The sequence below is a fragment of the Dromaius novaehollandiae genome, chromosome 23 (genome assembly GCF_036370855.1).
Source record: "Dromaius novaehollandiae isolate bDroNov1 chromosome 23, bDroNov1.hap1, whole genome shotgun sequence".
NCBI classification, from domain to species: domain Eukaryota; kingdom Metazoa; phylum Chordata; class Aves; order Casuariiformes; family Dromaiidae; genus Dromaius; species Dromaius novaehollandiae.
This window is the reverse complement of record NC_088120.1, coordinates 6,738,482-6,752,904: the sequence shown is the minus strand read 5'-3', so window position 1 is coordinate 6,752,904 and position 14,423 is coordinate 6,738,482. Positions and strand designations below refer to the sequence as shown.

At 56.7% G+C, this 14,423-nt stretch overlaps 1 protein-coding gene across 3 annotated transcripts; it reads right to left on the bottom strand.

Annotated features, from left to right (window-relative positions):
* Positions 1–705: 705 nt before the first annotated feature.
* On the bottom strand, positions 706–13,237 carry GMEB1 (glucocorticoid modulatory element binding protein 1). 3 transcript variants are annotated; one of them, XM_064524972.1, is made up of 10 exons: positions 13,135–13,237; positions 10,947–11,110; positions 9,679–9,761; positions 8,611–8,735; positions 7,534–7,637; positions 6,926–7,080; positions 6,023–6,151; positions 5,167–5,304; positions 3,912–4,034; positions 706–2,785 (listed from the first exon to the last, which is right to left on the bottom strand). In XM_064524972.1, the coding sequence occupies exons 2-10, from the start codon at positions 11,072–11,074 to the stop codon at positions 2,079–2,081; spliced, it is 1,692 nt and encodes a 563-aa protein (XP_064381042.1). In that variant the 5' UTR covers positions 11,075–11,110; positions 13,135–13,237; the 3' UTR covers positions 706–2,078. The 3 variants fall into 3 exon arrangements, with proteins under 3 accessions (XP_064381042.1, XP_025952481.1, XP_025952482.1); XM_026096696.2 differs by lacking the exon at positions 13,135–13,237 and having other exon boundaries at positions 10,947–12,456; XM_026096697.2 differs by lacking the exons at positions 9,679–9,761; positions 10,947–11,110; positions 13,135–13,237 and adding an exon at positions 9,445–9,573.
* Positions 13,238–14,423: the final 1,186 nt, after the last annotated feature.

Here is a 14,423-nt window from a genome sequence, read left to right as displayed (position 1 = left end):
AGGCAGAGGCGCAGGGCTCCGGTCGGAGCAGCTCCCAAGTTTCGGATTCTCATGAGAACGAAGCGCAATGGCCCCGGCGGGGGAGATCGCGGCGCCAGCAGCCCCCGGTGCATCCCGGGGGGAACCACGGAGGAAGAGGAGCACCGGCAAGTCCCCGGTGGAGCGAACATGGGAAAGATGCAGCGGGGCCATATTGCGAGCCCGGATCTGGGGGGGGCTCCAGGACGGACCCCCACCCCTCTCCTGGCCCAGGGAGCTGCCGGCACCGGGCACGCAGGAGCGGAGATCCCAGGAAGCCTCCCAGACTCCACGGGAAAAAAAGGGAGAGGAGCAGCACCTGGGGGAACAGCCCTGACCCCAAATTCGTACAAGCCGCCTTCCACTTCTGCACATCTGCAGGTGCCTCGAACAGCTCCCACCTCCCCCTGTCCCGCACGTCCCCCCCGTCCAAGTGGCTCCAAGCTGCTCCACGCTCCCAGCGCGACCTGAAGCAGCTCAGGGATGGATCAGGCTGGAGCAGCTCCGTCTTCAACCCTCTGCCGAGGGGGTGAAGCGCTTCCCTCCCGCGGGGCCGTGCGGGGCCGCGCTCCTCCTGCCATGGACGCGGGTGGGGGGGGGTCTCCGAAAGGGAGCCCTGCTCGTCCCGCGCTGCTTTTAGGATAACGGAGCTGCCTTTGACCTACCGGCGAATAAACCATCCGGGCATCGTTCGATTTTTCCTTTTAATGCAAAAAAATAGCCAAACACATCTTCCTCCTCCCTCCCCACCCCCATCCCCAGGTCCGTTTCCTTTGCTGTTGTTTTGCTTAATATTCCCAGCCAAGCAGCTCCCCCCCCCCAGCCCTCCCAAACCTCGGCAGCTCGGACGGCGCCCGGCGATGCCCCCCCTTCCCTCCTCCCGCCGCGGCCAAGCGCAGAGGGAGCCGCCCGCGAAGGCAGAGGGACGGCGGGAGGCCGGAGGGGCGGCTGCGTTATTTCAGCAACGAGCCGGTTCTAATCCTGCAAAGAGCTTAAAGGAAGAAAGAAGAAGATACAAAAATAAAACCACCAAACGAGTAGCGACGAGCACGGAGCAGCCCCAGCACACAGTGTAAACAGAAGGCGCCCCGATCCGGAGTCCAGCTCTCCCGAAAAGCAACAGCACGACATGCTTTGTACATCCCAAAGGTCCCCGCAGCGCTACGCCGAAGAGCGAAGAGGGAGGCTGTGGTTTTAAGCTTGAGTTGATTTTTTTTTTTTGCCTTTATGTACAAGGCTGAAGTGGTCTCGGAGTCTCCAAACAGTGTCTGTAGCACCGAGCCTGGCCAGGTGGGGAAAGGGGAGGAGGAAAGGTGCCGTGGGAAGAGGCAGGATTTGGATTTGGGAACCCAAGACCAGCAAGAGCGAGTCCAGGACTTTGCATCTGGCAAATCTGGACAAGGGAAGGGAGCAAACAAATACAAAAAATATCCATATAAAAACAACTTGTGTGGAGGAGGAGAACATGGACAGTAAAGCCACGGTTACTGTTTTCTTCCCCAAAGCAAAAATAATAAAAAAAATCCCAGCTGAGGTGACAGTGAAGAGTCCAACAGAATTTCCTTCCCTGGAGGAAAATAAAAATACAAATGAGGTACCTGTTCCACCCCAAAGCCATCACCCCCTTCCCACAATCACGTCAGCACTCCAGTCACCGGTTACTGTCTCTCTGAAATAAAATAGTCCCGGCCACGGGCAGGCCTGGGTCAGAAGCACCATGCGTGTGGCCTGTGCCACCGTGCGCCCTCGGCGTTGGGAGCCCTTGCCCAGTTCCTCCCTGCTGGGGGTTGCCCAGCAGAGATCCAGTCTCTTCTTGACCCTACAAACAGGCAGTATTGTTCAGTGCTCCACGGAGACCAAGCCTTTTCCAGGTCTCGCGTGTTTCTCCACCTTTTTTGTTTAAAAAAAAATTTATATATATAATATATATATATTTTATATACTGTACAATGAAAATATCCATGGAAACAAATGGGGTGGCTGGAAAAAATGTTTAACAAAAAAACCCAAAATAAGACAAATTCCCCAACTCTTCCCCAAACTGATGCTCGCCTTCCCTACTAGTCCTCCAAGACCACAATCTCCACGTTATGGACCTGGTGCTGATGGTCCTCCACATCTCCCACCACTTTCTCCTCAGTCCTCAGCTCCGTCTCCAGGATCACAGCTTTGCCCTCCGAATCGTCTGTATCCGCCTCCGGATCCGGCGCCGGGTCGATCTCTATGATGGTCTGTCCGTCGTCCGAGGTGCCCTCCACGGCTTGGATGGTGGAGGTGAGGCCGGACTCCATGGCCACCAGCTCCACGGGGTTCACCACAGCCGCCACGTTGGCCAGGGCGCCGCTGTCCTGCATCGCCGCCGAGCTCAGCAGCGCCAGGCTGGAGGACGGGTGGAGGGTCACCGTGTCGGAGGAGCTGGTCTTGGAGGAGGACACCACGGTGGCGTATCGGAAGAGCTGGGAGCCAGTTGGCAACGTATGAACAGTCACCGGGCTGGAGCCCTGGCTAATGGTTGCCACCGGGATGTTGCCCACTGAGAACTGCTGTCCGACGGGTGCAATAGCAATGGGCGAGATGACCGTGAACTGAGGCTGCTGGATGGGGGTGGAGGGACTGATGACAGTGGCGGAGGCTGGGCGCTGCAGGCGCGGTCTCTTGGGGGGCTTGGGAGCGCTGACGGGCATCAGCACCACGTTCTGGATGGTCTGCGACTTGGCCTTCTGGTCCTTGGCGAGCTTCTTCTGCTCTTCCAGCTGGCGCTCCAGGTCTGCAAAGACAACAGCTAAGCAGCATTGGGCTACGGCAAGCACCGCTCTGGGAACTCACGGGGACTTGAGGGCTCCACGAACAGCCCTCACATCCTGCGTTGTGCGATAGGAGGTTTCCAAACCGCCCAGTCTAGCGTCTCCCCCAGTCCACTCAAGATCAAACGGCTCTGAAGGGAAAGGCCAGACTCTCCTGCCCTCTGGCCTGTGACAGCCATTTACACAGACCTGCTAAATGCTCTGTGCCCGCTCAGCCTGCTTTGGCCAACTATCGGAGCCTGCATAAGGAACAGGCAACAGCCGTGCTCTTTTCCCCTCTGCTGCGGTGCTGTTAGCTATTTCCATTATCTTCTCACTGCCGAGATGGGCACTTTGCTCCCCAGGCTAGACCCAGTTACGAGGGAGAGGGGACGAGCTCCTCCGGGCAGCGTGAACTGCTTCCTGAGCTTGGCCAGATCCCTTTCCCAGGAGCCTAGCATCCATACCCGGGACAGGGAGCAGGACTGTCTGGGTCAACAGAAACATCCCCTCCCTCCACCCTCGTCTGTGTGAACACTCAAGTCAAGAGCAGCACAGTAACGTCTCATTTATCCAGGGCAGTAGGGGACTAGGACATCCCAGATAAGAACAGGTCCTACAGGATGCAGCAAGGGAGAGACAGCCACCAAACAGCTCTCAAGAATCCTTTCAGCTTATTGGCTTCGGCTCAGGGCAAGCCACACCAGACACCAAAGAGCTTCATGCCAAGACAAGAGATAACTCAGCCCCACAGAGAAGCTTATTAGCTTGGGCACAGCACCGCGCTGCCTGCAGCTCAGGTGACCGCATCCCAGTTCTTAGCTAATAGCAGCTATTTCCTAACGCTGACTGAATCAGACCAGCACAGCCAGCACCTCAGCTTCAGCAAAGGGCACAGCCACCACTTTGGGCTGTCTAATGTGCCAAGCGACTGCTCCCTGCTAGGCAAAGGATTGTTTCGGAGCAGCGCGTATTGAACGAGAACCCAGATATGGTCCACTAGGGATTAGGAGGCAGCTGCAGAAAAAGGGAGCAACTTTGCATCTGTTGAGGGAATCAATTCCCAAGAGCAGCAACGGGATTAGAAGCCTTACTAGGCATTGACTGTACCTGCCAGAGTGTAGAGAAACTGCTCTTCTCCTTGCTCTGTCTGGTTTTTCCTGTTGTCCAACACCTTCTTGACTGTGTCCATTAGGCCAAATGTGTGAGCAACGTTATTCAAGACTGCAGCATCTGCAAGGAAAGTCCGTGTGGATGAGGGCTTAGTCCCACAGGTGGCCAAGAGTCTCCACCGGACACTCAGCAGATGTTATTACATGAAAAATCTTCTGTTGCTTCCCGTATAACCAACTCTGTTCTTCCATAAGGGCTAGCTGAGGAGGGCAGGCCCAGCTCCCTCATCCTTCTGACATCCAAGGACTAAATAATCCCATTCATATGACAAAGAAACTGAAACAGAGATGTGTCACCCAAGCAGCTCAGAACTGCTGCAAATGAAAGCATAATTTGCAATCACACAGATACCAACTAGATCTCCACCTACAAATCATCACCCCATACTGCTGACAGTGTCATTAACATGCCAGCTCTACTGAAAGCTGTGCAAAATTTCTATTATAATCCACTGACTTCAATCACTCACAGCTTCCAAAAGCTGCCACCTACCAGACACAAAGATCCACCAGCCCAAAGCTGAACTAGAAGAAAAATATCCTGGGTGAAGTGAAGTTTGTGGCTGCATGGGTGTTCTCGCAGCAAGAGCACCAACCTGAGCTGCTCTCAAACCCTGTGCTCACAGGGCCCTGCGCTAAACTGGATTGGGGAACTGATCCAAATTAAAAATAACCCTAAAAAGGGGAGGGGAGTTATTTTTAACCCAGATCAGTTCCCCTTCTGGTTCAACCCCCAAAACAGGTTTTCTGGCACAAGTGAGGACAGAACAAGAAGCAAGGGGGCAGGACCTATTTAAGTCAGCACTGCCATGGAGAGAAGTTTTTGACTAACTGCAGTCCAAAAATCAAATCTGGGTAGGCTTTAGCAAGCGCTGGGAGCTAAGGACAGTTGCCCCATGGTTTCAGCAGGCTGCCACTGATGGTCTCAGCACAGTGCCACCATCACTTTGCTCAAGGGTAGCATGTGTCCTTCTGTCTCACAGTGGTTTAAGTAAATGCACTTTATGGGCAGGCTGAGACCACGCCCGGACTCCATTCCCACAGCTCAGCTAATGAGCGGTAACTCAGTAACTCATTTACCATCCTGACTCAATAGCTTTAAATTGTGCGGCTGGACCCTTGTCACTTTTTTGCCTGCAGCTCCCCTTTTGAGCATCCTTCCCCCAGCACAGAGGCTCTGGCTCCCAACCTACCTGTCATTTGGAAGGGAGACTGACCCAGCCTTTGCTGAACGCCTCTTAGCACCTCTTCTATCTCCTTCTGGATGTTGCAGACGACCTCTTCCATCAGCCCCACATCAGCTATTCCCTTCCAGAACATCAGTGTGTCCTCTGGCACAGGGAAAGGAATCGACAAGGGGGAAGAAGTCAACATGTACAAGCATTTGGCGTTTTCCCTCAAGGCTACCTTAAACTCATGCCAAGAGCGACGAGTTGTCGGGCAAGAGTAACTTTGCAAGGCAACTTCTAATTTGGCCATCGGGGCAGACTTGACAAGCAAAAAAAACCCACAAGAAACAAAAGGGATCCAAGAAGCAAATCACTAACAGGTTCTCAAACAGCACATGACTTCCAAGGCAACATTTCACAGGGTGCAGAGCTTATAATCTTCATTTGAGGAAACTACCAAAGCAGATCCCTAGGAGAGCAAGGCATGGCAGCAGGAGAAGCACAGCTAAGAAGGCTGACAGGGGTACTAACATGGGGGCACTAAGATGGTGCTGCTCACTGACGGTTTCAGTCTGGCTCAAGGCTGGCAGGCATTTACATCCTTAAAATGAACAAAAAAACCCTCACTGTACCTAGTGGCAAGTGACAAAAGGGATCATCCATCAGCCACAAGGCCAGGGCTGAAGTCCCACCTTCCCTGCAGCACTGGGGAGCTCTGTTTGGCAGGGACCTCGCATGCCTGGGAAGTGCTGGGATGGCCAAGGAGCTGGGGGACAGCTCTGTCATTGCCTAAACTCCCCTAATTCCCAGGATTTCAGTCTCCAAAACATAACAGGCGAGGAGAGGGGGAGAAAACACCCAGCCAGTTGCCTGAGCTTACCCGATATCTCATCCGTGTCCTTTTTCATGCCTTCCTCAGTGGCCATGGTGACAGCAGCTGTCAGAGCAGAGTTCCACTCGATCCCCTCCTCCATGCTCTCCTCCGACAGCGCAATCTGGGTGATGCTCCCTGCAGGAAAGGCAACATCAGCTCTCTCTGCAGCACCCAGAGTGCCAGCCCTGAATCCCCGCTTTGCTTTCCACCTCCCTTATCCCTCCCAGGCTCTTTTTCACTCTCGCAGTGAGGTTGTTTGTGCCTGGGCTCTTTAAACCCAATTAGCTAAAAGCAAATATTGCTGCTTCTCATTGGAATGGTGATTGTGAAAGGTTCTGGGGCTTCTGGAGGGAAAACCATGTGCCCCCCAAAAAGCAGACTGGAGTTCTAGCATAAAAGGAACAGAGCAGGATCAGAATAAAAAAAGGGTACAAATAAGCCTCAGCCCAGTCACCCAGCAACCCTCCTCCCCTTGCACCATCACCAGAAAGCTCTATACATCAAAGATGCCCTGATCTCTCAAGAAATGATCTCTCAGGGTCAGGAGCCAAGCTAGCTTATAAAAGGAAGACATATCTGACTCAATCCTAAGATTCTGGATCAAATTTAAGACACCTAAGCCAATGTCTAGCCACTGTAAGGTTTCATCATGCGGCCATGGTGCTTTTTAGGAGATTCACCTTAGCCTACAGACAACTCTGCCATCTCATCCCTCCAGGATCTTAGAGAAAAGGAACCTTCCCAGAAACCAGAGCAATATGTGTCCTGAACGGTGGGACTGCCCTGTTACACCTGCGGAGAAGGTGTAAAGTGCACGTGCAGCCACCCAGTTTGGTAAGACCAAGGAGGGAGGGAAGGAGGCAGGGAAGCGTCGCTGGGAACTTGTCACGTTGCTAACTGGCTTCCTACCGTCAGCTGAGGTGGGAGTCTGCACCACGCTCTGCTGCCCTGGCACCGGTGCTCGGGCACTGCTGATCAGGAGATCAAACTTGGTGCTTCGGCAGGTGTTGGTGCAAACTTTGTCGTGCTGGTAGAAGTCGATTTGCCCCGAGTCCATCATCTTCCTGTGCAGGGAGTGGGGAGAGAACCAGGCTCAGCTCAAATCTCAGCCTGGAGACAAAAGGGAGTATTCCACGTGGGAATACTACGGCCATGGGAAGGAGAGAGAAAAGTAAACCCAGCTCCACTCTGCACACAAAACACCTCTCACAAATGTTCAGTACAAGCCATCCTCCAGCTCCATACACATGGCTTCAGCTACGGGCCAGCCCCGCTCCATCCCCACCAAGTGCCACGACACCCGTGCAAGGCCACTTCTGTGCAAGATGAAAAATCCTGCCCCTCGGACTGTGGGGCCAAGATCTCGCCCCCAGAGGTGCTGCAGGCTGCTGCCCAGGTAATGTGAACCTCCAAGAGATCTCCTGGGGACTGCAAAGCAACCAAGATGCCTGCTCGGGATCCTGCAGCTATGGCAATGAAGTTCTGAAGCTGGATGCAACAGTGAACAAATCAAATACCTCAGCATGATTCCTCCAAGACGAATGGCTCTCTTCCAGTCCTTTAGGGTAGACTTGCCAGCCAGGTGAACAAAATGCTTCGGGCTGATCAGTTGGTCGTTGAACTAGCAATGAGATAAACAACGGCTCAGCAAACACAGGGAAACATCACTTGTGGAGACTGTGTTGGGACATCCAGCACAGTCAGTCCAACTCATCTAAGCCTCCATCTCTACTTAGAAAGATGACCTTCTTCCCAAGTGCCTATCAGGAACCAACTTTGAACCTGTCAGCACAGCACTGCTCATAATAACAGAAGAGATATGTTTGCAGGGACAACCTGCCACTCATTGGCATTCGAACCACACCGATCTAGGTAGGAACAGCCCTGAAGGCTTTTGTACAGAGCACAAACAAATTAGCTCCTTCTGTGAACATGTACAGTCATCTCTGAGATCATTACGGGAGACTCCTATTATATCAAGTGGCTAAGCAACATCTAGCTGACACAGTTATTCACTTAAGCATCTGTTCTGTCCTGCTCCAGTGACTGAGATGGTTCCTGTTAGGGGTCAGCCATAGAGCGATCGCTCTGCAGCGGCACATGGGGACTCAGCCTCAGCACATCAGCTATTATATTAGCACATTGCCAAGTGAAGAAAGATAATAGCAAGATTTCTCTTCCTCATGCATCCTGCTCACTGAGGAAGTGACAGCCTCAGGAGCGGAGGAGCAGAACACCAAAGGAATAAGACAAGGAAGAAGAGCTCTGGCAGATTTCAGTACACATCCCCTACCTGCCTTCAGCTCTAAGCCTCTCGCTGGATCCCAAACACAAATCTGCTTTAAAGGGTAATCAAGAACAGCTCAGAAACAGAAGGTGGGTGAAAGCGCTTCACTCCTTATCCTACACTCTTCCTTTGCTTCTTCCCATGCTAAAACCAACTTTTAGTGCTAACGGTCCAGCATGCTGCAAAGGCAAAGTCATTCAGCTCCAAGACAAGGCGCAGATGAAACGCAAAGAGTAAGAAGGTCCTGTGAAGGTGAAGTACCAGCACTTGAGAGCAGAGAAGGAATCCACTGCTAAAACTTTGTTACCTTTACACACTTGACATTAATTCCTGGACAGACGAACTTCTTCCAAAGCAGGATGGCTTTGCTCTCCCCGCAGGTGATGGGATAGGCAATCTCGATCTCCTCGTTTGTCTCAATGGCGCTGGGGTCTGAGGGAAGAACAGGTAAAAATGAAACTTTCCACCCAGGAGGCTCAAATCCCACAGGACAGGAGCTTAAAGCTCACAGGTTGCCAGGCCTAGACTCAGGAAACCAAAATAAGGGCCGTTCCTAATTCAGGATCAATCCTCCTAGCCTACAGTTACTAGCTCCAACAGCAACTGGCATCTGCTCTTGAATATAGCAACGCTCAAAATGAAGCTCATTTGTTTGGAAAACGTGGGATCAGCAATCCAACATGTCCATAAGGGGGGTCAATGAGAACAGTCATTACTTGGTGGAAAATTCTGCTTTAAAATGTGAAACAGGCCAACACCTTGCTCTGGCGTCTCTTTATATTTACAAATAATCTCTTCTCTGCACGTGCACAGTTCTTTGCTAATATTTCCAGAAGACCCACACCCACACGGAAAGCAGAACACTAGTTAGGTGCTGTCACTAGATCTTAACAACAGGAGCCTTTTCCCACATGTTCCTCAGGCTGGCAGGGAGCACACAGAGCCAACCCGCTCGGTTCCTTTGAACATTCGGCACAGATCTGTAAAGGTGTTAGTTCAGTGGAGAAAGAACCAGAGTGTGATGCTTCTGCCTGTGCAGACACAACCATCATCCTAACAACCATCCTCCCTGCCTGTTAGGGCCTGCACACCAAGACGAATGCGAAGTCCCGGCTCCCCTGGACGCTGCGGGAGCCCTTACCATTCATTCCGCGAGAGCCAGGATCTCAGTTCCAGGACTTTGAGACCAAGCAGTAACAGCAGACTCTTATTCCAGAGTATGCCCAGACCCTGCACCCACATCCATGACAACAGCCTGGGAAACAGCATCTGCAGGGGCAGAGCCAGAAGGAAGCCCAGCGAACCAGAGACGCCAGCCCGGCTGTGACTGGCCCTACGGAGGGGGGGATTCTGCCCACGCCGAGGAGGAACTCACCAATCCCTTCTTCTAGTTTGTGTATGGTGTGCGTTTCAACAGCCACCACGGCGGCGCTGGCCTCCGAGCCCTCTTGGTAAATCCTGTTGTAAAAGTGTCCATCCATAAACAAACTATATAAATCACGGAAAAATTAAGATTCATAGCACAGGGTTAAAAACTTGGTTCATTTCTTTCCTGCCTGTCCCTTAGGGACACAAATCTTTTGTTTTACACAGTTTCAATTACAGGCATTTTTTTCTGGCATGTGCAAAATACGGTAATAGCCCCAAGGACTGAGATGTGCAGAGGTGTCTCCAGTGCCATCGTCTCACCCTCAGCATCGCCCATGCAACTGAAACCGCTCTGCATTACGTTTCCCTGGACCTTTTCCTCTGATTCCTGATAGAAGCAGTTACCCGCAACAACAGGAAACAGAGCTCAATGCCCCAGGATTTCCCTTCCAGCCCCACATGACATTCTGCAGCATCGCTTACTTCCCCTGGGGGATCACAGAGGGAAGAGCCATTGCCAGGCCCACACGCAAAAGGCCCAGGCAGTCACTCCAACAGCAGCCCCGTGCTGCAAATGTTATCAAATGGGAGTCAGTATATTTTCACGCTGATTGATACAGATGTAAGATGAAAGGCCTGGTGGCAGCCACTTTCCGTAACAGCTGCCAGTTCGGAGCATCCCAGAACGATTCCCCTTAACCTCCCCACTTCCCTGTGTTTTCGAGCCAGAACCACCAAAGCCGGCACAGCAGCGTATGCAGATGCGAATGCACAATCACAAGCTGTCGCCCTGCGCGTGGCCCAGATCAGCACGCGAAGCAGCTGCAATACTGCAAAACCCACCCCGGGGACGGAGAAGCAGCAGCAGAGGGAACCCCGGGAGGACGCCGCTGACCGCACACCTCGGCCCGCTTCCACCCAGCGCCCATCTATCTGCTTCCCCACTTCCCCGGCCGCGTTGGGTGGCGGGTTGCTGTGTACGTTGCAAAACACCCATGTAGTATCATGTGGACACATCTCCACGGAACAATTCCAATCTTCGGAGGCCCCACGCCAGCGACATGCAAAAGCTATTTTAAGTTATCGTCGGGGAGGTTGTCGGCAGTTTTATTTTTCTCCCTTCCTTTACCGCATGCAAAACAAAACCAGCATCAACCTCACCCCGCTGGAAAACGCAGCAACGCTCAGCGCCCACATCACCCAAAACGGCAAGCTGCAACCTCCCCCCGGCCCCGCCACGCATCCCCCGGGCACGGGCGGACGTGCACCACTCACCCTTGCTGCACCGGCTGGAGCTGCAGGATCACTTGGGTCTTGGTATCCTCCGGGTTCTCCCCTTCGTTTCCCTCACTTGGTACAACCACCACATCACCCACGGGGACGCTCACTTCGGCATTCGCCATCTCTCACATGAAGCCCGGTGCCGGGGTACCGCGGTGCTGCAGCGGACAAGCAGAGGCAGAGCTGTGCCGCAGGAAAAGCCAGACCGCCGCTGCCCGAGCGCCGGTGGGGACGAGCGGCGCTTCCCAAGCATCGTCCCCGAGACCCCCACGGCAGCAAGTGCGGCGGCACCGGCTGGGGGTCCCCCCCTTGCAGGGAGCAGCTCAGACTCGAAAGATGGAACCAGGCATTATTTTAAATTCACCACGAAAGAGAGAGACAGCAGGTGTCTGTCAATAGGCGCGTTCTCTCTGGAGAGGATTTCTCCTCGCCTGTCGATCACGATAGCTGGGAACGTCTGATCCGGTGACACAAAGATGACAGACACAGTCCCCCACACCGCCGCCTTTCTGATAACTTTAGCAGCCGATAGCGGAGCGGCTTCTCTGGGCGCTGCGGCTCGGCAGCCCTGCAGCCGCGGTGCCAGCCGAGCAAACCCACATGTTCGCTTTTGGCGAGAGCACAGCAGCGCAGGGAGGGAGGTTTCTAAGGCAGAGCTTCCCCCCCCCAGGTGGGAGCACTTCCAGCAGCCATCGCGATGCTCTCGCCTTTCACCGCCGGGAATGTGCCTGGGATCGATCCCTCCTGCGGCGCACGAGCCGCGGAGAAGCCCGCGTGCCTCATGGTGCAGCGAGACACCGTGATACGGCGGGTCCTCGCAGTGTTTTACGGCACGGATATTTGTTACACCGTTAGAGACCGCGTCCTAATGCGGCCCGGGAGAGCGGCAAGGTGATTTTGTCACCGGGGGAATGCAAAGTGTGGGAAGAGGAGAAACAAATTACATAATAATTTGGGCCTGTGGTCCAAGTGCAGTTCAATATTATCCTCTTGGGTTTTAAAACCCTCCCAAGTTTTGTCCTCATCCGCCTCTATGTGGTGCCCAATTCTCTGCGCCTCCGAGCCTTTTCCTCAGCCCCTCCTGACACCCGGAGCGGTCCCCGCAGGCCCCCGCTGCCATTAACTGTCCCTCTGCAAGGGCAGCCCAGCTCCGCCGCGGCCTCCCACCTCAGAAGGGCGGCCTGGACTCGAGCCGGGCTCCGGGCTGGCGAATGCCGCCGCGCCCCTGCCCCGGGAACGCTCCCGTTTGGGGAGGAAGCGAGGACGGGGCGCGGGCCAAGCTCCTGGGGACGCCCCGGCCCCGCCGGCGGCGCTTGGCTCCATCTCGGCGGGGGGCTCGGGGCCTCGCAGCCGCCGCGGGTTCACCAAAACCGGCGGCCAGCGCCGCTTCCGCAGGATTTCCGCCGGTGCCAGCAGGGACGGAGCTGCTGCCCGGGAGCCAGCGCGGCCCCAAGCATGAGTCACTCCCGCCCGGGCCGGAGGCGCCCGGGGCAGGACAGGGCAGGCGCCCCGCGTCCCCGCCGCACCGAGGGGGCTCTGGGGGGGCTTCGGGGGCCCCCTCGGCGCCTCCAGGCCTGCCCTCCCCGGGAAGGCCCTTCCCTCCTCCTCCTCCCCGCCGGTGCCGGGCCCTTCCCGCAGCCCCGCGGCCCCCCCCGGGGCAGGGCCGGGCCCCGAAGGATTTGGGGTCCCCCCCCCCCGCAAAGGGGAGCTCGGCGGCGGCGGCCCCTTCCCGGCGGGAGGGGTCAGAGGTCAGCGCGGCGGGGGCGAAAGTCGCCCCGCAAACCGCGAGGGGTCAAAGGGCGCCGCCCCCCCCCGCGGAGCCCCCAAGGTCAAGGGTCACGGCGGGGAGGGGGGAGGAGCGGCCCCCCCCGGCGCGCGGCCCCCCCCGCGGGAGCCGAAGGGCGGGGCTGCCCGGGGGAGGGGCGGGGCCTCCCCTCCCCTCCCCCCCCGCCGCGGGCGGACGCAGCGGCTCGGCCCCCCCCCCGCTCGCCCCCCCCCTCCCGCGTCGCGCGACGTCCGCCCTCGCGGCGGCGGCGGCACGTACGGCGGCGCGCGCTGGGGCGCCCCCTCCCCTCGCGGGCCGGGCCGGGCCCCCCTGCCCGCCCCGCCCCGCCCCGCCCGCGCGCCGCGGCGCCGCCTGGCCCCTCCCGGCTCCCGTAGCGCGGCGCCGGCCGGCCCTTACCGTCGCCGAGCGGCCGAGTCCGGGGGCTGAGAGAAGGGGGAGGGGGGGGGAAACGGGCCGGGCAGGAGTGAGCATGCGCAGTAGCCGCGGTGGCCTCGGCCGCCAGCACTTCCGGCCGCCGCCTGCCTTAAAGGGGCCGCCGCCGCTTTGCCGCCGCCGACCCCTGCGCGCGGCGCCGTGCTGCCCCCTGCGGGCGGCCGGCGGCATCGCCGCCCCGGGGGGGGCGCGGGGGGGCTCCGGGCCGGGCCTCGGGGGTGGGGGTGGGGGTGGGGGTGGGGGTTAGGCCCCGGCCAGGGGCGGGCGCTTCGGTGTCACCCTCGGCTCGTAGCCGCCTTGGGGCCGCTCGTCGGGGAGATGAGCCCAAAAGCGCCGCGATGGGGAGGCAAAGGGGGGAGAGGGCACGAGTGGGGTCATCGTGCGGCCCCCAGCGCGGCACACAGCGTTCCCGGCCAGGCGCGGTGACCAGGGAGTCCGAAGGGATCCGGCAGAGCCGAGATTTCACGTTGGTCTTGGTGTGCGGCCACCAGCGGGCGCGGACGATGGCCGTGGGGATGATGGCGGAGCTTCCCACGGCTCCTGGTTGAACCTGACCACGATCTTGGGCTCTGCCCTGCTCACCTCGCTCACGTGTTGAGGAGAAAGAGAGCACGAAGGAGAGGGAGAGCACCGTGACGACTGCAGCAGCACCAGGGCCTTCCTGGGTGCACGTGAGGGCTGAGAAAGCCCTGCCCCAAGGCACGATAGCAGCTTTCGGGCCTGACCCTGCTGGGACTTCAGTTCTTGGTGGTAGTCCACACATGTGACTGCTTGGCGGGGTTCCCGAAAGAGACCTCCTGACACCCCCGGGACACAACTTCTCCATGCCACCAGCCCCTGCTGCAGAGCTCAGGGCTCACAGCTGAGGTTATGCTGGATCAGAGGGGTGGGAGAAGGTGGCACCCCCATGCCGGTACAGGCTAGCAGTCGCCCTCACCCCTCTCTCAGGGCATCATCTCACTCTGTCCCCCCATCAAACCAGCTCCCAACTTGTCTCCCTGCACTTGACTCCCCAAAATACCTCTTGGTTGCATATGTGGTGCCTAGTAGAGGTGATGCTTTTCTTTAGCGTGTTGTTTCCGGCCGCCTGAGAAGACAGCGATGCCCAGCCCTGTGGCTCACCCAGAAGTTTCCTGTTGCAAATAAATCGTCATCAGACCTTGCAACTTTGCTGTCTGTAGTGTCCATTTAAAAGACATGAGTGTGTGTGTGCGTGTGTGCTGGAGGGGGCTGCACACACACACACACACACA